Raw genomic sequence first — 25,590 nt, forward strand, 5'->3', positions numbered from 1 at the left:
GCTAAGTGAGATTAGCATGCAGGGAATCAATATCAGTCCTCACAAGATGATGCTGTACCCCATTCTCAGCCTGGTCACCATCAACGTCATCACACTCTTCATCCGCGGAGGCAATATGCTGCTCTACAAAGACAGTAGGGTGTCTGGGATACTCATGGCCAAAAATATCCTGGCTATCATCCTCAAAACATGCAGCTTCGTTCAGTATCGGAGACAGCTCCAGAGTGCCCCCCCTGCCTTCGGGATGGAACTGCAGAAAAACTCTGCGCCCCCTAGCAGGGTGATTAACCCACAGCAGCTAACACACACCCAGGACCAGCCTCCGCTGCCAGAACTCACCACATGTGAACACACATGACACACATGACAAACAGACACCAAAGGACCATGGGACTGGTTTATAGGGACATGTCTTTGGGAACATAGGCTTAGATTATGGAGTTTTGGATGTAACAGAGTTATGTCTCTGTTCTACATGCGTTTATTGTGATGACCATTAGGGATGGGTATTTTTACATTTATCAGTAACAGTGAATTGTAACAAGTAAATAGTGGAAACTCAACAGTGTGCAACAGTGTCTAAAGGTACCAAAGGTTAGCATGACCAGATTGATGTTGATGACATTGGTTTAAATCCTGGATAACACAAAAATCCCAAATACAGAAGGCAGGATGACCTAGATTGTGATTTTGACTCAAACTCTACATTTGGACCCTTTCCTCAGGAGCCTGCATACTGTCATGAAAAAAGTCCTGATGGGAGGAGTCCTAGCTACTGTGTGGAACTGGCACTGAAAAAAACTTGGGTTAAGGAAGCATCCTGTATCTTTGTAAGGCTGATGCAGTGCTAATCTTTCCCTACCTTAATACAATGATAATGAGCCCTGACATTGGATCCAGCACCTCTAAGGGCACATTAATATCAATATATCAGAAATGACATTAGGCAGCCACAGTGATTAGGAAATAAATAAATTCTTATGAATTAAATCATTTTTACATCTATGATAAAAACTCTCCGCAGTTAATAAAAAAAAATAATATTTATATAATTTAATGGCAGGATAATTACAATTTAATGGCTGTCTCGGTTACAAACTTAAGCACAGTTTACCTCCCTTCAGTGTTTGTTCTCTTTGTTTAATTGTTTGGTGCCCCATACTGGGAATATCAATGCGACTATAGCCTGTTTAGTTCCCCTGCTAACATAGCTAACTTTATTGAACTGTAAAGTTGGTTGTTAGCTTCTGTTCTCCTTCAAATAAACTGAGGAGATTTGTGCTTTATTTTTCTGGAATAATCAACACAGTTTTCAGGATGGGTTTCTCATTTCCTGTGAAGCCCATGAAGAATTAGCTCAAATAATAACGAGAATTCATGATCCATAAGAATGACTGTAACACTTTGACATCAACAATAACAACTGTTTACTGATGGGATAATTGCTAACTGCAAACTTTAAAATTAATCCTGTAATTTAATCATGTAATAAATAATGAAAATTTTAATTCACTCTATTTTGGGCCTGGAGGGGTGCCAAATACCTTGTGTAGTTTGTTTACAACCGTGGTTCTCAAAGAAGTTCTCAAAGAAGTTCTAAGTAAAATTTGCCTGAAGGGTACCCTGGAACTGGACTGAGAACCATAAATCTACATGGGGAACTGACACTGACAAAGATCATTTGATGAACATTGATGAGCTTGTTGATGATTCGAAGTTCTTTAGAAACCTGCATCATCAGCACAAGTGTGACACTTAACTGTTGATGTTTTGATGCACTGGTAAAGAGCGGATGCTTTGGTTTGTGCAGTTAGGATATGTTTTACATGTCTTTGATGCAGTTTACAGATATTGGAATGTGATCCTGAATCGGTGGAGTTAGTTTGCAGCCCCCAGTTCTCTGCACGTGGAAAAAAAAGGGGTCCATTGTATATTTTTTCTAATTGCTATGACAAAAATAAGTCTAAATGCATATATTTTTCAAGAGTGTAATTAGTACAGACTCTGAGATGAGTTGGTGTTGTGATGTAGGGATATTTATTATGTTATGTTTTTGCTCTGCCTCTTCATCTGTTCATTTCAATCAAAAAAATCTGAAACAAAAGAAAACTGCATTCATTTTAAGAGCTGTCTGTAAGATTCAGAGATAAAGAGAAATGTGTTTTTTATGTGCTCCTTTGATAAAATACTGTGTATATACAAGACAGCAGTGTGTGTTTGTTTGTGTGTGTGTGTTGTCTGGGTCCTGACACACACTAATTCTCTGATTAGAGAGTAGATTGAGTACATTTCATGTCCTAATTAAAATTCTGCTGAGGGCTTTTAATTAAACAGTGTTACAAAGAGAAAATAGCCAATGATTTTCCTCATTCTGCTCTAATCTCCAATTAAAGGCTAATTGCTAACACACCCCTTTCACCAACACCATCCGTCTTCATCTCACACTACCGCACCAACATCCCTCCTTCCAGGCAAACCAACAACGTAAAAAAGAAACCGGAGAAGGAGCTGATAGATCTTCATTTCCAGCTTCTGTATATTAAAGCTCTGTAGTTCAGCAAGAAGCTGAATTTACACAATTTCAAGTGTCAACAGAGTTGGTCATTTAAGAGGTTACACAGGACCTATAAGGCTAATGTATCTAACAAGAAAAAAAAATGCATGATGCAAACTACATTATAAATTAATATTCACTTCCTAACGGGACAAAATTAAAAAAAAACTTCTACTTGTAAAAATTCTTACCTGTTGATGAAGTATTTAAAAAAAAAACAGACTCTATTTCAGGGTCAGCTACCATTTCTGCTTGTTCAAACGCTCTTATTGCAGTCATGTAATTCTAGTAAGTGCATATTTAGCTGTATTTTCACACCGTAGAAAGAAGGGATTAATTTTTTTTTAAAATACAGAAATGACATGTCAGATGAGGACAGCAGCTGAATGCTAAAATTAACAAGCAAGCTCCTTGCCTAGATACTTGTCAGTTTGCCTCCTTTTCTCTGACTAAAAAGATTAAAACCTGTATCTGTTTAAAGAGAAAAATTGAGTCTGTTTAATTTTTTTTTTTACAGCCAAAGAGTTAAACTAATGATAGCTTTTATTCATTAACCTATAGTTGGGTGGCTAGGCTAGCAGTCAGGACTGTTTGACATCACAGTAATGTACACTGGTTGTATGAAGTAATGGAGTAGTGCATGCTGGGGTATAGGGTGAACAAACACTGATGAATGAAAACAAACATAATGCTATAACTAATAGTTATTATGCATTGTGTTAAACTTATGATTCAAAAACACATTATTTTTGAAGACTGCTCTTCGTTATGTTGTTTCTCACACACACACAGTCTTTCATTTTGTCTTTCAACAAAATGAGCTGAACCTAGCTCTATGGCCTAGTGCTTGATCAGCACACAGACAGATAACAGAAACACATAAGCATGAGGCAAAGCACCCATAAGATTTCAGTCACTTCATCAGCTTTATAACACTGAGTAGTCACTAACATATGGAGAATATGTTAACTGTGCATGTTATTGTAGTTCTGTCCGTTTTTACAGTATCGTGTTAAAAGTCCCCTTTACATGCTATCGTATATATTTTGATTTGATGTTACTGTTTGCATGTTCATAGTCTGAAAACAGATATATTTGTGTAATATTGGTTTGGATACAGACCTGAAATCACAATGAAATTATTTTAATTAAAATATACCAAAAACTATAAACACACCTATAAAATACAGCTGTACATGTTCCTAATTTATACCAACAACCAAATACAGCCTGAAAATGATACGTTATGGTTATGACTCAGTAGTGTGAGCTTGAAATCTAAGCTATAACTTGTTGTTCTATGGTTTGGTTCCTGTAACTAGAGTGAGAAAAAGGCCTCTCTGGTACGACAGAATCAACACTGTAATTTTACTGCTGTAGCCCAGAGAGATCACACAGAGGATTGGCTCCTGCTGTGAAGTCAACTCCAAAAAAAAAAACACTTTCATACACTGCACTTTCCTTCACCTGCTTTTCTGAAAAGGAAAGAGAGGTCCAGATGGAGCTGAACTTCATTTTTAGAAAAAGAGACTTTGAGAAAGCCTCTTCTTTTAGAGCCTTGGTGTAAAATCACACAAAAGAAACAACAGAAATGAAACACACCACTCTCCCTCTCGACAGGTTTTTCAGATCTTGCATGAAGGCACTTAAACTCTGATTATTTCAGATTGAAGCCCATCACGTCCTGGAGAGAAAATAACACAGCTCCAATTTTTTTACACCCAACAAGCATCAATATTTCAGCTCTCACCCACTAGAAAAGAATTTATTTTACATTGACTTTGTGTGAAAGCGTGCTACGAGTTGAGCTGTGAACATGCTGCGTTTTCTGTAGATGAAAGTGAGTTAAAAAGAATCTGAATCAGAACCGTGGGTCTAATGCTTCTAGTTCACACAGAACCTGTGTGAGACCAGAGCCTCTGGTGTGTTCAGAGTGCGTTCGGATTAACAAGGGTGCACACATCCATTTACATTCACCCTATGATAACTGCAGATCAGTATCGTCTCACACTCACTGATACCTAAACTGATAGCATTCTAGTACTCTGATACTCATACAGATATTGGTGAGTATTCAAAATTAAAGTACTCATATCATATCAGCTCATTTTTAGTCAACACACTAAGAATTAATATTGGACAGATCTCAAAACCTGCTCCTGGGCTCACCCTACAGTAGCAGAGTGTCATTCACATTTATAACACTGTCCTGAAATCAAGGGGAGGAGTTCAATGGGTTTGTAGTTTCCTACCATTCCTAACCTGTGGTTTTTGTAACCCAAAGTTAAATAGTGCACTGCTGAGCCCGGAGACGAATCGATGAGTAGTAATAATAATGATGACAATTACAATAAGTTTAAAACTGTCATCATTGTTATTACTCATTTTTGTATTGAATAGCACAATAATTCTTGGATGATATCTTGGATATTTTGGTACTCAGATTAATAATATGACTTCATCATTGACTATCTATTAGCTGGAGGACTTCCTCTGAAATACGCACCCAGCCTTAAGCGCTTACAGTCCAACATTTTTCAAATCAAGGTAGTGCCCTCAAACTTTAGACTGTTGGGTACACACACACACACAGTGTGAGATAAATCAGTGGAGTTGGAGGATATAAAGCGGTGGTCAGCACAAAGCTGGACTCTGGTTCTCTGAGAGTTCCTCTATTATTAAAGCTTCTCTGATGGAGATCAATGATGCAATCACAGCCTGGGCTTCCTCTACTCTAAACACCCGTCTTTAAAACTCCTTCACCTCATCTCTCGCTCTCCCTCCTCTCCCTCACTCTCTCTGTCTCCCATTCCCTGAACTCATTTCACCCTCATGGTCCTCCACTTGCATTTCATCTGTTTTTCTTTCTCCTCCATCACTTTCATCTACAGCTCCCTCCAAAAACACAACTCGAGATAAACAGGAGAAAACCATCACTCTCGGATCAAAACCTCTTAACTTTCTATTGATTTATTTATTGACTGACATTTCATGATGAATGTACCAATAGAAATGGCCAGTAATTGGACAGAATAATGTACATTAAAGTCAAAAATTCAGCAAAGCGCCTGGGCAGATTTCACAAAGCAGGGTTTCTCTCTTATCCAGATTTAATTGTAACAGTGTTCTTAAGTTCTTGTCCTTTAGGACAGACTTGATTTTGGGCTCAAGTCACCTCCTTATTTTCCTCCAAATGCAGTGAAACAATAGATACTCTCAACATAGACCATTTCCTTTCCTCATTACTGTGAGGAAGGTGCCTCTGAAAGGGTTAAGGTTTATCGACTAATTTTAGCAAGTATGAACATCTGAGAAGGAGAAGATCAATTATTTTTCATGTTATTTCTAAACTACATAATTTTCTATCTTTTTTGTAAATGTCTGAGAGTGTAAACAGATGTAATATACAGTACATGGGCACTAGAGGTCCTCCCAATCCCCTGAGCGCTGACCCCGTTGCCATGGTTACGCTTGGTGAACTTACCTGACTGCTGCACTTCTCTGACTCTCTGAAGTAGTGACGGCATTTTTTCACCCCGTTTGTCTCAGGGCCTTCACCTTGTTCTGTTTTGGCTGCAATTGATTTTGCACTCACTCTCTCTTTATTTTCTAGGTTTTGACCTTTGCTCTCTGTACTCTTTTGTTTTTTCCTCTCTCTATAAGAAATAAACATTGCTCATGCCAACAAACCAATTGAGAAAATGAATTTTCATTTGATTTGAAAATTTGAAAGCCAACCTACATGATATTAAGGGCATCACAGAGGTGCTGCAGACAGTGCTGCTGCCGAATCGCTCAAGGGCCTAGGGGTTATGAGTTCAGTCGCCACTTCGGGTCACTGTCTGAAGCGTTGGTTGTGTTCTCCCCATGTGTGTGTGGGTGACCCTGAACAAAGAGAAGTGGTTACAGAAGACAAATGATCTGTCATTACATGGATGAACACCAAGGACCTTTAATATTTTCAGTCCTGAATGTTACACACTTCCTGAAATGTGTGTGCAGAGAACCTTCTATGTCCTTCTAGGAATGTACAAAAAAATTGGCCATGGAACTTTTCAGGCAAAAATATTTAGAAGCAGTCAAATACCCTCAGACTATAAAAATAATATTTACATCACTGTCTGTTTCCTTGTATCATGTTGAATCATGTGACCATGAGTTCTGATTGGTTGGCACATTTATTACATTTTAGCTGTTTAATATTAGGGCGGCACAGTGGTGCAGCAGGTAGTGTCGCAGTCACACAGCTCCAGGGACCTGGAGGTTGTGGGTTCAAGGCCCGCTCCGGGTTACTGTCAGTGAGGAGTTTGGTGTGTTCTCCCTGTGTCTGCATGGGTTTCCTCCGGGTGCTCCAGTTTCCTCCCACGGTCCAAAAACACACGTTGGTAGGTGGATTGGCGACTCAAAAGTGTGAATGTGTGAGGGTGTGTGTTGCCATGTGAAGGACTGGAACACCCTCCAAGGTGTGTTATTGCCTTGTGACCAATGATTCTGTGTAGGCTCCAGACACACCGTGACCCTGAATTGGACAAGTCGTTAAAGACAATGAATGAATGAATGTTTCACACTACCAACTACTTTTTTTGTAAATATAAATCTTAATATTAAAAATAAAATTGCCTACTCTCTTGTAACTCACACATTCACAGACTCACAGAAGTACATATTCACATACAATGGTAACTTATCTTAAGGTATAACTAACTCCAAATTCTTGAAACAGCTAGTTACATAAAAGTAAACAGACCAAAGCGCTACAAAACTAAACAGCCTGAGTTACAAATGAGCTTTTGTGGTAATTCAAACAGTGAAAGGGTCACGGTGGGTCCAGAGCCTACCTGGAATCATTGGGTGCAAGGCGGGAATACAGCCTTGAGGGGGCGCCAGTCCTTTACAGGGCAACACACACACACACACACACACACACACACACACACACACATGGACACGGACACTTAGGAGTCGCCAATCCACGTACCAACGTGTGTTTTTGGACTGTGTGACTGCGACACTACCTGCTGCGCCACCATGCCTCCCCTGTTAAAAATTGCACCTTATAAAATGCAGACCAACTAAATGAAAACAAACTTTAGTTCCCCAAAACTGTCTAGGTTCCCTTTAACTTAGACAAAGAACAGACATTTAACACCCCAGACATGTTGATCACACAATGACACCGACCTGGGAAAGTGAGGCCTAGACAAGGCTCCCTCAGAGACATGTGAAACCAATCACTCCTTCTTTTCAAACTGATACTAACAGCATGCCGCCAGAAGTCCAACACGCTGGAGTAGAAATCCCAGGTATGAATGGCAACTTAAGGATGACTGTGTTAGCAAGAACTGTGCTTCTGTTAGCTGGAGAAGAATGGCCATCCTCCCACCCAAGCTAACAAGACCAGCATCAGAACCTCTGTGCTGCAAACGGCCAAAAAAAGATTTAACAAACGGGCAAAATTGAAACAGGAAGCAGAAATGCAGCCCCTGGCAGCAATTTCTGTGATGCAGCCCCCCAGGGAACCACAGCCTTCAGTTTGAGAACTGCGGCTATAATTAATTTAACATCATTAATATCCTCTCTACATCATGCAAAATATATTTTTATTATATTCTTTTAGAACAGGTTTGACTGATATTTCTAATGTCAGAAAAACTGTCTGAACTGAGAGGTTTCACACACTCTGTGGATCACAATCATGTTAATCATATTAATCATATTAACTACACATACTCTCCGCCTCTCAGAAAATCATATCCTTCTAAAATCAGATTTAATCACTCACGCTTTATTAAACATTAATTAAACTCAAAGACAAATGAAAGACTCCTGTCACATCAGCTCATTTCAGAAAGAGAAATATTTATCTCTCTAATAACTCTCTTTCCTTCATTCTCTAACACTTCCTCTCTCCCTCTCCCCACCTTCCTCCTCTCTCGTCTCTCGTTCTTTGCCCTCGAGTCTCTCACATTGCCTTCCTCTCTTCTCCCCATTTCTTCCCCTAGCCTCCTCAAAATTTTACTTTACCAAACCCTCTCTTTTTCTCTCTCCATCCCCCTTCACATTTTACCCTCCGCCCATCACTCTTTTGTTGTCTTTCTGCACCCTCTCTCTCACTCTCCCTTCATTTTCTCTCTTTAAGTGAGTGCCTCTCTTTCTCTCTCTCGCTGCATGTGTGTGTTTTTGTGTGTATGGATTATGTAAATTACTGGAGTGGAGTTCACTTTTGGAAAGAAGCTCTGAGAATAATCTTTATTTTAATCAGCACAATGTGATGCAACGGCAGAAGAAACAGTGTGATGCAACACACACACACTCACACACACAGCTGTGGTTCTCGAGTGTGAGAATAAAGCCAATTGAATTCCAAACCCTATCATTAAAACATAACAGATTAGCTTAACTCTCTGAGCAGTGATTTTCATGTGTAGTTCAAATCAATGCATTTCTGTTATGACCACTTTTGATAAGAGGTGCTAGGGTGGTGCTAGGATGCTGCGAAGGTGGTACTAGGTGTAGTGGGCAACACTGCAGGCTCCCTCTTGGCAAACTGCAATGCTGCAATTCCTGCTTGAGCATCATACTATACTGCACCAATAAAGGTCCTTGGGCTAGAAGACTCCTAACACTACATCACCTTCCTCTGTTACATGATTCCACTGTAAGTCACTCTGGATAAGTGTCTGATAAATGAAGGTATATGGTATCTGTAATAGCTGCCAGAGTGCAGATAAACGGTCTCTATGGTATCTGTGGTGGTAGCTAGGGTAGTTGCTTGGATGCTATAAAGAGAGTTCTATGGTGGGGGGTTCTTTAGTTCTCAGTGACATTTTTCAACCACTTGTTATCTCCTTCATATAAACAGGATGTTCTTGTTACTGTGCCTCTAAAACAGTTATATGTAAATTAATTTAGTTTTCACTGTCTGATCAGTAGATCTTTAATCTCAAACTCTGTACAGACATTAAAACAGTCCATATCACTTCATGATGGATGGGGCTTTACAGCTGAAGGCTCAGCAGGTTGTGCCAGATATTTTTGAAGGCTGAATGGTTGGTGCCAAACTTCTTTCAACTGAATGGGCAGGGCTAGACTTCTTTGAGCTGAATGGGCAGGGCTAGACTTATTTGAGATGAATGTAGACCTCTGTAAGCAGAGTGGGCAGGGCCGAACTGCTGGTCGCTTAACGAAGCCCCAGTCATGACTCGGCTGATTAATGATATTTTGGGGTGAGTGCAGAGAAACTGGTGAAATTAGATTTGATTTTTTTAAAGTCAGACCTATCACTTTATACCCAGAATGCATCAGTGCAGCTGAAGATCTGATCGGGGATTGGACAGCACTGTTGTTGTTGTGTGAGGGTCAGGGTTTAATGGCAGTAATCTTCCTGAAGTGGGAGGTGGAGATCAATAACTCCGGACACACCGCTCCGTGAGCTCAGACTAATTGTTTAAAAGTGATTGATTTTTTTCTGCTTGATCAATTTCTCTTAAAGGATTTCACACCTCTGCCCTAAAAGCCACATTATCACAGAAATAAATGTGTTTCATGTAAAGTTTATGGTTTGCACTGTATGTAGTGAGTGTTGGTGTAAACTCTCTCTCTCTCTGTGTATTGATTAGCCTTTTAGAGCTGGGAAAACTGCAGTGATCAGGGAAACGATTTCTATATTGCACAGCTCAGTGTTCACTCCTTTGTTTGACATTATCATTTCTATTGTAACCACTGCACTTCTATTACTTTACAATACACAGAGACATTAACTATTCAACTCGACAATTATTCTGTTTAACCCCTTTTATTCCAATTTCCAATTCCCCCCTTCTAGAACGCAAAGCGTATTTCCCCACTGGTGTCCACTGCTGTCTAACACTAACAACACTATATCAGTGTCAATGCAGTGCTGCTTACCTGCTCTGTGGTGGTCCTGTAGGGGCCCTAACTACTGAATGGTCCCTTGCAATAATTTTGGACAATTATGAGACAAGAGTCCATTAGTGTCTAGTCAATATATTTGGGCCACAAACAGTTAAGATTTCATTTTCTACTATGAGTCCTGCCTCCTGAATCCACACCGCTCACAGGATTGGCTTTGCCATTTCTTGCTAACATGTGAGAGGCTGTGGCTGTAAGGGGCCAAAGGAATGCAAACACAAGGCTGGGTGAGAGACATTGTCCACATCGTACATTGTTTAGGAACAGTACATTTTCATTTTAAATTAAAGTACAATTCCATAGGCTATTATATGAAAATGGTGGCAACCCTAAACATTGTGTGTGTGTGTGTGTGTGTGTGTGTGCGTGCATGCTCAGTGAAGATGACATCAAAAAATGGATGTTAGGAAAATTGTCTTCCCGGACTGTCACACACAGTTCAAGCCCAAGCCTCTTAAAGTGACAGTACACTTAAAAAATCACAACCTAGAAGAGTGTTGTAAATGTGCCTGCCACAATTGCGATCAATACATCCTTGGTCCTGTACTTTGAAGAACAGGATAAAAGGGGTGAAAACAGCAGATGGTCTACAAGCTATTATTGTAGAATTACAAAATGTCAGTAGAGCTGATTTAATAGAGTTTATAAACAAGGAAATCATTTTAGTGTCTTGGCTGATCAGTGCATATAGTCCTTGTCTATGTCTTATGAAGACAGTTTGTCTTTTATGATCTAGTTTTTGTTTTATGTATGCCATTAATCCAAACCACTCTGGCCTACATCCTGCCCCAAACAGTGGTATTAATAATACATCACCTACTGTATGGCCAGGTTCTAGCCTTTGCTTTTTCTGTTTAGAAAATAATAATAAAAAAATAAAATAAATAAATTTGTGTAAACATACATTTCATTCCATTCCAGATAACTGTAACATGTATTTTCTTATGACATCAACTCACTGAGCACTCACTTCACCAGCAGCTGCTTAGCAGAGTCTAAATCCAGAAAATACAGCAGAATCCTCTGTAATCTTTCCAGATTATTGCTAACTCTAACACTAACAGAGAACCCGTCCGGCTCGGGCAGTTCCCACAGTCTGTGCCTCCTCAGAGCTGCAGAGAAAATTCAGTACAAAAAAAACAAAGATGAAAAGGAATAATCCTCAGGTGTTTTCCAGAAGTGCTTTGGTGCTTCATCCTGATCTCTGATGTCTGTAAGGTGTGTGTGAATACAATTTCAGACACAGAACAATTTCATCATGTTTACCGTAACATAGAAAAATAAGAAACTGCCCAAGAGGAAAGAATCTTATTTCTCAAAGATCAATGATAACACAGGAGCTTTAATGATTATCCAGTGATGAGCACAAACAATCTCAGACAGAAAGAAGTCATAAGACACTTTGGATCAGATAAAAATTTTACAATTGTTTACAGCTACAAATCTGAGAAGGATCTTGTTGCTGATGAGAAAGGGGTTAAGTTCCTGTCCAACAGGAGTGTTATCTCTCCACTGCTGAGATACAGATGAGATTCAGCTGAGATTTGCACGTTCTTTAACTGCAGTTTATCTGTGCACTGTTTTTGTCTTTTTTATACAATTAATATTAATTTAATGTCAACAGCTGCACCATAAGAAATTTTTTGTACACCAGATACATGAATAAAAGATTCTGTTTCTTCTTTTTCTCAACTGAAATGTCTGAGCAGGAGGAGAGACATCAGCTTCAGTCTCCAATGTCTGAACACCTGAGTGTTGTCCAAGAGAAGCTACAGATTTTAAGTAAAAGCTACATAGATTTTAAGGAGAAACTACCAGAAAGATATAGATATTAAGGAGAAACTGGGGTGCTGTGCTCACAATCACACAGGTTTGTGGATGGTGGCGAGGATGGATGCAGGTGTTTCTGTCTGTTTTCCTTCTCCTTGCATTTAGTTTGTTACAGTCAGATCTCCTGGAGTCACCACACTGTGAAAATACACTCTTCTCTGAACAAATTAATTGTATATATCGTCATGTTCTGAGAAAATCATGGAAGATTGTCTTCTGGGTTCTCCTGCGGTCCACACCAGAACAACTGCTCAACCTCCATCTACTGTTGCCAGCCTTGAACCCCTCACAATTACCCACCAGCATTAATTACAGTGAAGCAGAAATGGACTTGTATAACACTCAGACTGATGCTTCCAGCACTATTATAATTGTTACTGCCCCAGATTGATGCCACTATCACGTTTATTACTATTATTATTATAGCCATAGTCCCCATTAATTCCAACATTCATACATCCATACTCTAATATTACCACCCTGAAGCATAATAATAGACAAGGGTGTAGAATTAGCATGGACAGAGGTCACGTGTCTCCACCAATATCCAGCGATTATTGAATTGTCCCACCAAAAAACATATGTCAACGTCTCATTAACTTAGAGGTGCAGAAAGGGTTAAATCACATTCTCTACTCAAGTCCTACATCCCCATAACACATGGCCAGTGTGACTGGCTGTGCCTTTCCCTGCTGTCACGTGAGACTCTGTAGCTACCTTTGGTTGTTAGCAGTGCTAAAACGTACTGTGCAAGACTCAGGTGCAACATGGATTACACATGAGTGTGTGTCAAAAGCGAGTGAAGATGGCAGCAAAAAAGAAAGTTAAAACAAGGAGCTATTTTTCAAAGAAACATTTAAGTCTAGCGACACTTAAAGGTCGCTAATCAAATGAACCCATCATAACGTTTATGGCAATGCTAGGCGTACAGCATGCAGCAGGCTAAAATCATCTGTAGCTATGAATAACAGGGTTTGGGAATTTTTGTCAGTCATTAGTCATCATTAATTCAACATTTTATAATTAATGAATTAAATTATGCATTGTTATTCAGAATAGTTTAAAGATTTGTAGAATAGCATATTGTTTGTAGAATAGCATTTTATAGTTTTATCACAGAGCAGGGAGACAAAAAAAATAAATAAATAAACAGGGGTGGTGGTAGTAGATTTATTGGTCCCCACCATTGTCAAGACCAAATCAACGTCCTTAATGACAGACATAACTTAAGAGGAAGGTCTAAACCCCTGTAGGCTGATTGTGTGGCTCTAAATCAAACCATAAAGTCTAGAGTGACAGGGTAGGTTTCAATGGAGGGTGTAGTGAGCTGTGTTATTCTAACAGTGTTTCCTGAGAGAGCAATAGCTCATCTTCATTAATACTCAAGGAGATGAGCATCAGTGATTAGCTGCTAGCGTTAGCCAAACTGAGGATGAAACCATGTCAGCATCACTAAAGTGAACAGTGTGATTATGATGTTCTCATTTGCATACACGCTTGGTTAACAGATGCTAAGAGATACTGGGAAATTTTCTGATTTCCTGAGGAACTCAACACTGATCTCGGCTCAGTCTGTGATCCATTCTTAAAAGATGGCCCTGCAACACTGCAGAATCAACACTATGGAAACATCCTACAACCTCAAGTCCTACACAACATCCTCCATCCAAAACAGAGAACAGCTAAATGAATAGATTATCAGCGAAACAGATTTATTGAAATGCCCCACCTCCAAATAAGGACCATCCCCTCTTCCTTACACTGTCCCTCTGAAGGCCCTACTTCAAATACAGACCCTCCCTTCAGAGTTTCTTCCAAATCCCACCTCCAAATAAATACAGCCTCTGCTAAATTCCACAAACATTCCATCTTTAACTAAATACTGTCTCGCCCTAAAAACCCATGCCCAGGAACAGCCTCATCTTGCAGTGTTCACTCCAAAGACCTCCCTGGAGAAGAGGCATTACTTTTGCTATGGTCAGCAGATATAAGCAATCAAAACAACATGTGGTTAATCATCAGATAAGAATTTTGCAATGTGTTTTTTTTTAAATAAATAAACAGAGATCCTCAACACAGTTTATCAGCTTCCGATTTTGGATCATAATAATTAGGATATAGATATATGAGCCGGCTTAGTGTCTGTAAGCTCTTAGGCTTCCTTTTTATTATTTATATATAAGACATTGAAGCTTTAGGATTAAGGGTTAAATATAAAGACTGAAAACGAAACCCTTCACTCAGAGTTTCAGTAGAATTTTAAAGGATTTCTGAAGAATAATCTCCTACAGTGCTCACATTAAAATTTTGCACCCTCAACAAAAACGTCAAATCTTCTTAAACCACCTTAAACATGAATAATGACACAGTGTCCTCAGAACCTGCTCAGCGTCACAAAGAGGTCTATTCACATACTCTAAGAGGTGATTTATTACACATAACACAATAAGGAGGACACGGGGGCAGAAATTATTCCACCTATATATCTAGTGAAAAAATAACAGCTTTTCAAACAATCACACTCGACAACATCTGAATAAACACAGGCAGAACAGTCTCCTGCTCACCTCTGATGGGATTTCTGTGTAATTAATAATGTCTGAAGAGGTTCAGGTTCATAATTGGAGGCTTGTTAAGCTCAGAGAAACTATTAATGAGTTAACAAGCTAACAAGCTTCTACTTATTAAACTGAACCTCATTAGACCTTATTAATTAAGCAGAAATCCTATTAATGCTGAAGAGAATTAACTTAAGAGAAACTGCACAGTTCAGAATTTAAAACAACATCCAGAAACTGGTGGCTCGGGTTATTTTCAGCCCCTCCAGGATTTAAATGATTCTTCTAGAGGTTGAATGCAACAACAGGTATTCCACAGTGTGCTGCTGTAATTTTACAGTAATATACGTTTTTATCAATAACAATAACTTTCAGTATGTTGTGTTTTGCAGGGAGTACATGATGCTGATGTCCATTCTTTTACAGTGTACTGTAAATTGTCTCAATGTGAATTTGATTCATACAATGTGTATGAAATATAGTTTGCACTCGTGTGTGTGCAAAACATAATTTACATTTTATGGATGTACCCTAACTTTAACATGACGCTAATCACAATGACACCCTGATCAGGATTAAGTGGGAGCAGACCATAAATTAATAAATTGAATGTGTTAGAAATAACAGAATAGTGAGACAGCATGAAGTACGTTGTTTATACAAGCGGTGGCATCAGTGAATCAGATTATTTGTGGATGGAGCTATAGCTATAGTGTCTAGGGACAGGCTGAAGTGGGTTCAGTACTGCTGGGGTGAACATTGTCTCAGCCCCTGTGCACTTGTGAATTTGTTAGTTTGGTTAGGTAGTTTGTATTTAATGCCATATCTGCCCATTGGGCCACATTCATGGCAAGAAAGGTATTTAGCTGTAATTGATTTACTAATACAGTTTTATTGTAGGTACATTGAGGCTGCCATCTATTTAAGTTTATCATATGTGTTGCTAAGGTTTTGTTACTGATAGGACTTTTAGGAGCGCTGATGCTTTCGTATTGTTGAATAATTCTGTTACGGACTTTCCAGTCAGGATCTGTTACCTGTCAAGGCCAAAATAAAGACAGTACAACATTAAATGCTTAATCGTAAACTGGGTTTGGCATGTTGCACAATATGGGCCTGCTTCTCCCTTTACTAGATGAGCTAATCTGGTGTATCCAATTCGGCATCTGGTGTACACTGCTTGGTCCCAGTGGTTCTCAAGGTAGGTCTGCTGTTTTCAGCCAATAATGGGATTCTCTTTGTGTAATTTATTATCCAGGCATGTATCCCATTCACTTTACCATTCACCCTTGATCAAGGTTTGTATTACTGGTTTGACATCCATTGGTGGAATCTGGTACATCCAGTCTGGGTTGCATGAGGCCATTTTGTCCGCGCGATCTGTTTTTTCAATCGTCAAGTCCACAGTGTCCAGGTCTCCAACAAAAGATTATGTCGTAGTTCCATAGCATTACGCAGTACACTTCCTGTAGAACATTCAGAATTGTTGGGTGGTTGGTTTTGAGGGATTTGAGTGCCTGTAGATAGGAGCTGGAGTCTGTGCAAACAAGTATCCTTCGTTGCTGAACTGATTCAGCATACTCTAATGTTAGAAGCAGCACTTGGGCTTCAGTTGTGAAAATCGAGCTGTTTTTCAGGAGTCTAATTCCTTTCTGTAGCGAACTAGACATTATTCTCGCTGATATTTGGTTGTTTGTGTTAGAGCCGTCTATGTATATAGGGGCGTATGCAGGATACCCTTCTCTGATTTCACAAAATCGCTGTCTGATTTCTTGAGCTGTGAATGTAAAGCTGTGGTTACAGCCTTCTATAATTAGTTACTGTAATTTTCAGTGTCAATAAGTTACTGTATATTTTTCAGGATACAGTGCAAATATTCATTCATAATTTACAGATTTGTTCATAACTCCAGTTCTTTACAGACAAATCCTATCTTTATTTTCTTTGTTGAACATAAAGCATGTCTTTTTGAGGGAAATGGGTTATAGAAATTAACCTTGCCTTGCCTTAGTAATGGGGGGAAAAATGACAGATGTAAAGCAATATTTAAATGTCAGAGTTCAGAGCTTCCGCTCATTATACAGAGCCTGACATTCAGCAGCACACTCAGTGTTTAAATATACACACCCTCTCTGTCATAATTCATACTGGAGCAAGTTTCAGTACCCTTCAGAGACACCACTGTCCCCCAGGAATTGAGGAGTGATTACAGTGAATATAACCCACAGCTGAGCACTAGAGGATTCTGCTTTTAGTTCCTGACTCCGGCTGCATCCTAAATAGGACAGACGCACCACTCCACCCTCAGTCTTCTCCCCAAAAACACCATAAATACCTGTAAACACTAGGTAATGTACACATTGTGACGTACGTTGTTTATTCTGTATGTTTACAGTATTACTATGACTTCTACTGTGGTGCAGTGGCTGATGCGTGTTAATTCCACGTTCCTGTCTGTGCAGAGATATGTTTCATTCATTAAGCACTACTCAGTGTTTACTGTAATGTTTTAGTGAAGTTCCTTATTTCTCAAATATTTTTTTACTAGGATTGAAATTTTGTTGGATTCTGGTCCAAGAGAATTTGTTTAAGGTCAGAAATGATTTTGTCAGTTTTAGGGAGAATAACATCAGTGACCTTTAAAAAGCTTGGAGTTGAACAGCTTGCCTGGTTTAGGTGTACTTGGACCAAATGCTGTCAGGATTAAGCAAAAAGGTCAGAGAGAGTTTCAAGAGACTGACAGCAATTTGTATGGGTTAGACAGACTTTTATTAAGGTTAGACAGGATCTTGTAAGGGTAAGACACTATTATATAGCATATAATATATAATATTTTACAGTCGAACAATATTTTATCAGGGTTAGACAGAATCTAGTCCGGATTATTCAGATTTGTAAGTGTTTAGATTGTTATCAGGGTTGGATAGAATCATGTCTGGGTTAGACACAGTTAGGCAGAGAGTGAACCGTGTTTTGTCAGGCTTTCCCTCTGTGCCCAAGTGTAAGCTGAGCCTTATCCCATGCTATTTCCTTTGCTGGATTGTGAGCTGTGTTCAGAAGGTCACATTCACATATCCTTGTGTAAAATCTTTTACCTTGTCTCAGTTTTGAACTCAACTTCCAAAAGCCCACTAAAACTGCTGACTAACAGCAAAACCCTTGGAAAGATTTTTATTATTATTATTATTCGCTATAACAGTGGAAACCTGCTGCGTTTACCTGCCTTTAAATCAGCAGAAGTGTGTCCACCCTGCTGTGGTCAGAACTTTAATACCAGTGCGGTAAGGATTAAAGATCTAAGTGGAAACAAACGCATGCACTAAGCGTCAGAGAGATGGCCCCAATGCCAGCATCCTCCTTAGACCAATGAAGTATAATGTATCAGTTCTAATGGCATTAGGGGGGTCCTCTGTTGCCTGTCCACTGAACTGTCCTGTTTAATCCAGGTCTTTAAAGACGAGCAGTAATAGAGCTGTAATGCAGCACTCTCAGTGTAATGTAGAGTAAGGGAAAGTAATGGAGAGTAAGGTCTAAAAGCAGCTTGTCCTCGCTCTTATTGGTCCAGACAAGCTTCACCCCTCCCCCTCCCCCGTCTCCATTTCACTTCTGAATGACTGAATTACAGCAGTCCTCATTTGTAGCTGAATGACCTTCTATGGAAACTAAATGAGCTTCTGGAATTGAATGACTTTTAAAAATGCCTCCAACAAACACAAACACACACACAGGAAATGTAAACACTCGGATAAAAAGCATCTCTTTATTGCAGTGTTTTTATTCTGTCTAATAAATGTCTGATGTGCTGTGTATTGGATTAAGCTGCTGAGTAATTGGGAGACGGGAGTTATTTTCCTCTGAAGGGCTCCAGTCTGGAGAGGAGGGGGAGTTGGGTGGTGTACAGTAAAATCTCATTTTCTCTCTAAACGCCTGAGTGGACTGAGCTATGGATGATAGCCTCAGTGCTAACGGTACTGTGCTAAATGCTGCCACTCTGCTGCTACATTTCATTACTTAAATTTAATCAAATACACAAAAAACTCACTGCTGGAATGTTCTTTATTTAATGATCACAGATAAAAACAATAACTGAATGCAATGAATAATTAATGACAGCTCATGGACAAAAGCCATTTACAGCTACTGCTTGGTTGTTTGCAAACTTATAGAGGATTTATGACACACACATGAACACTGAAATATTAATGCTCCTCTTGTTTTTATGTATATAATATTAATTCCTTCATTCATTCATTATCTGTAACCGCTTATCTAATTCAGGGTCGCGGTGGGTCCAGAGCCTACCTGGAATCACTGGGCGCAAGGCGGAAATACACCCTGGAGGGAGCGCCAGACACACACACACATTCACTCACACACTCACACCTATGGACACTTTTGAGTCGCCAATCCACCTACCAACGAGTGTTTTTGGACTGTGGGAGGAAACCGGAGCACCCGGAGGAAACCCACGCGGACACAGGGAGAACACACCAACTCCTCACAGACAGTCACCCGGAGCAGGAATCGAACCCACAACCTCCAGGTCCCTGGAGCTGTGTGACTGCGACACTACCTGCAGCTCCATATAACATTAATGTATTTTTTTTTAACATACCGCAGATTAAACATTTTTCAATGTTATACTGAATGTTCCTTTAAATATTAATGCAGCGATGAGTCAAATTCTTCAGAACAAGTTGATTCTTGAAGTAAATGACACTGCATTGATAGACATTCTGTTGCTCTGAATGTGTTTAAAACCCCTTTCATATACAGGCATAAATTTAGAATATGAAAAATTTGAAGGCTCTGGACCCACCGCGACCCTGAACTGGATACGAGGTTACAGATAATGAATGAATGAATGAATGAATAAATGAATGAATGAATGAAAATTTAGATTTTTTTTTCAGTAATTCCATTCAAAAAGTGAAACTTGTATATTGCATTAGTGTATTGTATTTGATACTGAATATGATACTGAATTTGGGGTTTTCATTAGTTGTCAGTTATAATCATCAAATGAAACAAAATAAACACTTGAAATATATCAGTCTGTGTGATGAATGAATGAGTATAATATACCAGTTTCACTTCTTGAATGGAATTACTCTATCATTTCATAAAATCTCAAGTCATTTTGTAATTATCATATTCCGTTTCATAAATAATTTATTATTCTTAAGCATGTGTTACAAAGGCCTTCTGAACACTCTGAATGCTACTGTGTTAATTAGTTAATTTACTTGCACTTCATAATCAGATAACTGTTCTGTTTACATGACCAACTGAATAATCAGATAATCTAATTATGATCACATGCCCTTAATGATTTTTCTTCTCCAATCAGTTTCCACAGGCCATCAGTGAGGTGGGCTTATGTGTAGACAATAACTCAGTTTATGAAAGCTTACATTGTTTTATGGTGTATTTGGGTTTTTACTGCAGTGAACTGAAGGACGCAGTATTAATGTGGTGCTTCAGTCGTTTTATAAAGGGTCATATTCCTTACACCAGGCCTTGGTTCAGCACACTCTGATGAAGTGTGTATTGGATTAAATGCTGAGTAATTGGGAGATAGAGCTATTCTCCTCTAAAGGTCTCCTGACGGGGGGTGGGGTGCGGGTGGTGGTGGTGGTGGTGATGTGGGGGGTTTACAGCAAAATCTAATTTTCTCTTCAAATGCCAGAGGGGTCTGAGCTACAGCCACAGTGCTAAGGTTTATTTCTCATGATGACAATGTTCACCTGGCGTCCTGCCATGTGAGAAATCATGCTTTTTGTGTTATTTTTTAGTTCAAGGTACTATGATCCTTTAAAGTAAACATTGAAGCATTTCTCCAGTGCACTACCTCTTTAATGGTGTACATTAAGCATACATTGCCTGAGAGCTAACCCATATCGTTACAATGGAGATGGGTCACCACAGTGCACAGAAATAAATCACTAACAGGACACAATACAAAATATCCAATAAATAAATGAATAAATACATCAATAAATAAACAAACACATCAAAACACCTGAAATACACTCACTATTCAATACATTACTCACTGTATAATGCACTATGATAGCAAACTGAATTCAGGAATGATTCCAGACCCTACATCACACTGGTTTGCTTATTACTGGGGACATTGTTGCTCTCTTTAGCCCACCTTAGATAAAAACCATGAATCTTCAACCCAAACCCCACAGTGTATTATGGGTATCGTCTATCTCCTAGGGTACAACATTTATATTTTACATATTGTCAAGCATTGTAGGGTTGCTTGAGTGCACTGAAATGTGCGCACTACTTTCAAACAGTACCTCAAAACCTCAGAAGCCCCAAATATGCACTATATGATGAATAAGGACTGTTTCGTCCACAGCCATTTTCCTTAGATATGAGAGGGTGTCAGTCAGTAGTCTTGTAAAATTCTTCTACTATATGGTTAACATTAAATATCCTGTTTGTGCTGGTTGCTTATTTTTCTATTTCAGGTAAAATCAATGTTTGAATACAAAGAAATAAGTCTTGATTTTTTTTTTTTTTTCTTCTTCCATCATCTGCTGATCAAAGAGCAATGTCCTCGTTAGACTGTGATTTAAAACAAACTGTAATTTAAGGCGGACTGTAATCAGACCTGTTATTTAGGTTGTTAGTGTTTTATGTTGCTCCGAGAACAGCAAGAGGAGAAAAAATCTGCCCTGAAATCTATTCATACCAATGAGAACCCCAATCAGGAGAAAGCTTTAGAGAGGAACACTTGCTCTGTAAATTAAATTCTCATATATTCTTCTTTGAGAATCAAACACCCTTCCACCTTAAAATGCATTACACTTTTACAGCCGAATAAAATCCCTTTAAATACAAAAGATTTCCATGTTTATTCAAGTAGTTTCATATAAAATTAATCTCACAGGTATCCGTGTACTGCATGAAATGAATCATCTTCAGGCTACATGGAGCGTAGCCTTAGGGATAAGATACGGTTAAGATCATGGGAACACTTGAAAATAAGACTACATTTATAAAGGTTTTTAAAGAGGTTTAAAAATCTGTTTATTACATAGTTATTAATTAGGTTGCAAACACATTAATTATAAAGTAATTAATAATAATTTCTAAAAGAAATAGAAAGGGCAACACTGACTTCTTTATTGTCTACTAGTGAGTGTCAGAGAACTTACAGAAACATAGATGTAAAGAATAAGCTCAGACCTATGAATGTGAGTTTAGTCATTTAACATGCTAAGGTCCACCACCTTATCATCAGTGTCTAAAAAAGACTCTCTTGGTGGTTCATCGATTACACGTGATTCTTAAATGGTTAAACTTATAAACAAATATGTGCTGAAGCTGAAAGTACTTAATGTTGATTTAGTAAGGCAAGTTAAGATGAGTATTCTGTAAAATCTGAAGTTCAACAATGCAGATGGTTGTGAGTTCACTATTTGGCAAACAACAGGTCCCTGTCGCTCTTTCTGTCTATGTATAATAACTGATTAATGACTTTTAATGTGCTTACAACCAAATTAATAACCATTAATGCATCATTTGTAAACCATTTATAGAGATTTAAAAGTGTAGTCATATTCCACAGTGGTATCAGATTATGGGTTTTTGAGTAGGATTATGAATAGTGTTATGGTTGGCATAGGGGCAGGGTTAAAGCTGGGTAGGCTTTATAGATAAATGTGAGTATCCACAAAGTCCACACTATATTTCCTAAACTTTGTACAAATTATAATAAAGATCACAGTAAATATGGAAATGAACTGTCCCGATGTAAACTAGGTAACTGAAATCACTGATTAAACCAAACAAAACCATGCAGCAAATCTGACACCATTCATGCACTGTCTGTAACTGCTTATCCAGTTCAGGGTGGGTCTGGAGCCTACCCAGAATCACTGTGGGCAAATCCAGTGGAGGGAATATGAAATATAACGTCTCAGAAGCTACAACTGTCTAGAAAATTAGCTTATTAGCTGTGCTAGCCTTAATCAGAATCAGAATCACTTTATTTCGCCAAGTATGTTGACTGTATGTAACATACAAAAAATGCCAGACAGGCACAAAGACTATTAATCAAGTGTCAAACTAAGTGAGTCCAGAATATAGTATAATTAAAGTGGGCAAAAAGTGTCATGTTCAAGGGGCTAAAGTGGATGAGTGATATTAGTACGTATGCAGATGATTAAGAGCAATATATTGTCTATATGCCAGTCTCTGCACGCATACTATAAACATGCTATAAAAACTAATTTATGGACAGGCTAGTAACGGCAACTGGCATTAAATAAATCAACACACCATTAGACCAGACGCATAGATACAGTCTAGAGAAAATATTAACCAGTATAAACAATATTAAACTACTTTTCCCTTTTCAGCCACAGACATTTTAAGTTTTCTCTCCTATTTATTCATCACCATTCCATATACTTCTTCTAAGACATGTAAAGCCAAGTATCGCTCTTTCCGAAACTCCTGCCAATACAGTGCCTCTAGACAGCTCAACACACAGGAGAATGCTAACTGTCTAGAAAGTTTATGCCAGAACGTTTATGCCAGGTTACACCTGTGCTAGCTAGCGTTGTTATGGTAATTAAGGGAGAGTGGGCAGGCCTCAAACTCAGGATGGGCTCAATGCTTAGCCCACTGCACCTCTCAACAGCCATAACAATGCAGCTTTATTTTGAATTTTGAAAGACATTTAGTTTGATTCTCATTTGCAGTTTACAATGTTACAAAAAACACTACAATCTGAATAGGAAGTGAAAATCCAAATTTAAGCTTGAGTTTCCATGACTTTAAGCTTTAGATGTTTTCACTAATTTAACATTTAACATTAATTTAATGACAATCCCTCATTAACTAACAAAATCCTCAGTAACAGCATGTGTTTCCTCTCTTTCAAAGACACTTTGCTGACATTAACAGAACTACGGGAGAGCTGAACCGTGAGATACAACTTAATAAATGGAGGGACATTAGTTTGGACACAAGACGCTTATTTATTTGTTTGTTGACTTGTGCATGTCTGCTTACATGTTTGTGATTTGTTTTTTGTGTCAGTGCCTGTTGCTGTAATTGTTAAAATGTCACAGTGCCAGTAAAGAAGTCTCTCTCGCGCTTTTTATTCTCTGATCACAAACAGCTTTAAATAGAAAGGGAACTCACTGAAGTGACATTTCCACACAAGTAGAGCTTGTTTTTCATGTTTATTTATTTATGTTTACGCTTCTCTTCTCTGCCATAAAGAACGGAGAATGCAATGAACAATGACGTTAATGTCTTATATTAAATCATGTTTAGCTTTTCTCCTCTATCTGAGAGCTCTGAATCTTTTCAGCTTTCTCCATATTTGATTAAGGGAACCTTTATTAAGAATTCATCAGAAGCTCATTAGAATTTTTCAGTTAACTGAGGTAATGTCTGCAGCTCAGGAGTAATCATCCTTATCAGCAATACTGTTCAATGAGGCTCATCTTCTTACATGTTACAATCAAGAGGCGGAGTTAGGGTTGAGCAGATTTTGAGCTGTGTATTTAGAAAATGTATAGAGAAATGTTCATAATAGTTGCTCTTCACAGCAGAGCAAGGTTCATTCCTTCTCAGTTCAGATATGACCCAGATAATAACAGAACTGATCAGAAATTATACAGATCAGTAGAGAAATGATCAGATACTGAAGAACACAGAAATGATCAGCTATCAGTGGTCAACCCAGAAATGATCAGATGTGACCAGTCAAGGCCTGTGGAGGGAGAACCAGATGATGTGGAGCTGAGCTTCTGGATGGGAAAAAAATGGAGAAGTTTTAGCACCAATAATAAAATGTTTCCCATAATGCACTGCTGCTGATTAGCATAACTGCATCATGAGAGCACTGACCATGGAATAAGCTTCTGACGCTTTCACTAAATTAATGTCCACTTAATCCTAAACGTAAAGCTTCTTTTGCTGACTACACTCCGACTCGCTGACGCTGCACAAATTTTATAATAACGGCTCTGTATATCAGACTGAATATTTCCATTAGTGTTTAACTCGCCCTCATTTCTATTCCATACATTTAGGTTCTGAACCTCGTTCATTAAAATCAGGCATGTCTTTAAAAAACTGAAGTGAGTGACTGCATTGAAACTTTACCAGATTTCAGAATTCCCTTCAGAGTAGGACTGAGGTTCTAACTCTAGAACAGAGCCAGGTGCTGCTTCGTTTAATCCCTGGGCTGCTGTTGTCACTGAGCCTCACCTCCACTGGGTTATACTGATTCAGTAATGTGAGTTTTAGAAGAGTGTGTTTTCTCCTGACTCAGCTGAGAAATTCAACAGAATCTAGTGTTCAGCTAATGAATAAATCCTGACTAAACAGAACCAAGGTTCAAATGTAAATGAGTGAGGTGCTGCACAGCTATTGTTTACAGTAGTAACTAATTCATGTTTTTAGAGCAGTGTTTCTGCTGCTCCTGCATCTGGCCCTGGTCCTCTGGGTCATGCTTCTGGAGAATCCCTGATATGTTAAAATGTTTTTTCTGCTCACCTATTCTCACTAATGAAATGCTTCATATCTCATTTACACAAGCTTCCTACCTTTGTTAAAAACTCCCAGTGTGAGACAGTGTTCAGGGGAAAGGGACTGGGCTTCATCCTTCCCTTCACCTACTTCACAGTGGAAACCAAAATGTATCCAGGCTGGAGTTTGCCTTTTACATATTTT

The 25,590-nt window shown here is 38.7% G+C and overlaps 1 protein-coding gene and 1 long non-coding RNA gene across 2 annotated transcripts in view; one reads left to right on the forward strand and one right to left on the reverse strand.

The window, feature by feature from the left end:
• LOC136705914 (transmembrane protein 121) overlaps positions 1-2,221 on the forward strand; it is a 3,707-nt gene extending 1,486 nt beyond the window's left edge. Inside the window, exon 2 of the mRNA XM_066679741.1 lies at positions 1-2,221. This exon is cut by the window's left edge and continues 756 nt beyond it. Within this exon, the coding sequence (XP_066535838.1) occupies positions 1-358 (358 nt within the window). The 3' untranslated portion in view covers positions 359-2,221.
• A 4,086-nt stretch (positions 2,222-6,307) lies between these two features.
• The window catches only part of LOC136705921 (uncharacterized), a 32,274-nt gene continuing 12,991 nt past the window's right edge, over positions 6,308-25,590 (reverse strand). The window contains exon 3 of the long non-coding RNA XR_010804102.1: positions 6,308-6,439. This is a non-coding gene — a long non-coding RNA (uncharacterized lncRNA). The remainder of the gene's footprint in view (positions 6,440-25,590) is intronic.

Source organism: Hoplias malabaricus, chromosome 8 (genome assembly GCF_029633855.1).
Source record: "Hoplias malabaricus isolate fHopMal1 chromosome 8, fHopMal1.hap1, whole genome shotgun sequence".
In the NCBI taxonomy this organism is placed as follows: Eukaryota; Metazoa; Chordata; class Actinopteri; order Characiformes; family Erythrinidae; genus Hoplias; species Hoplias malabaricus.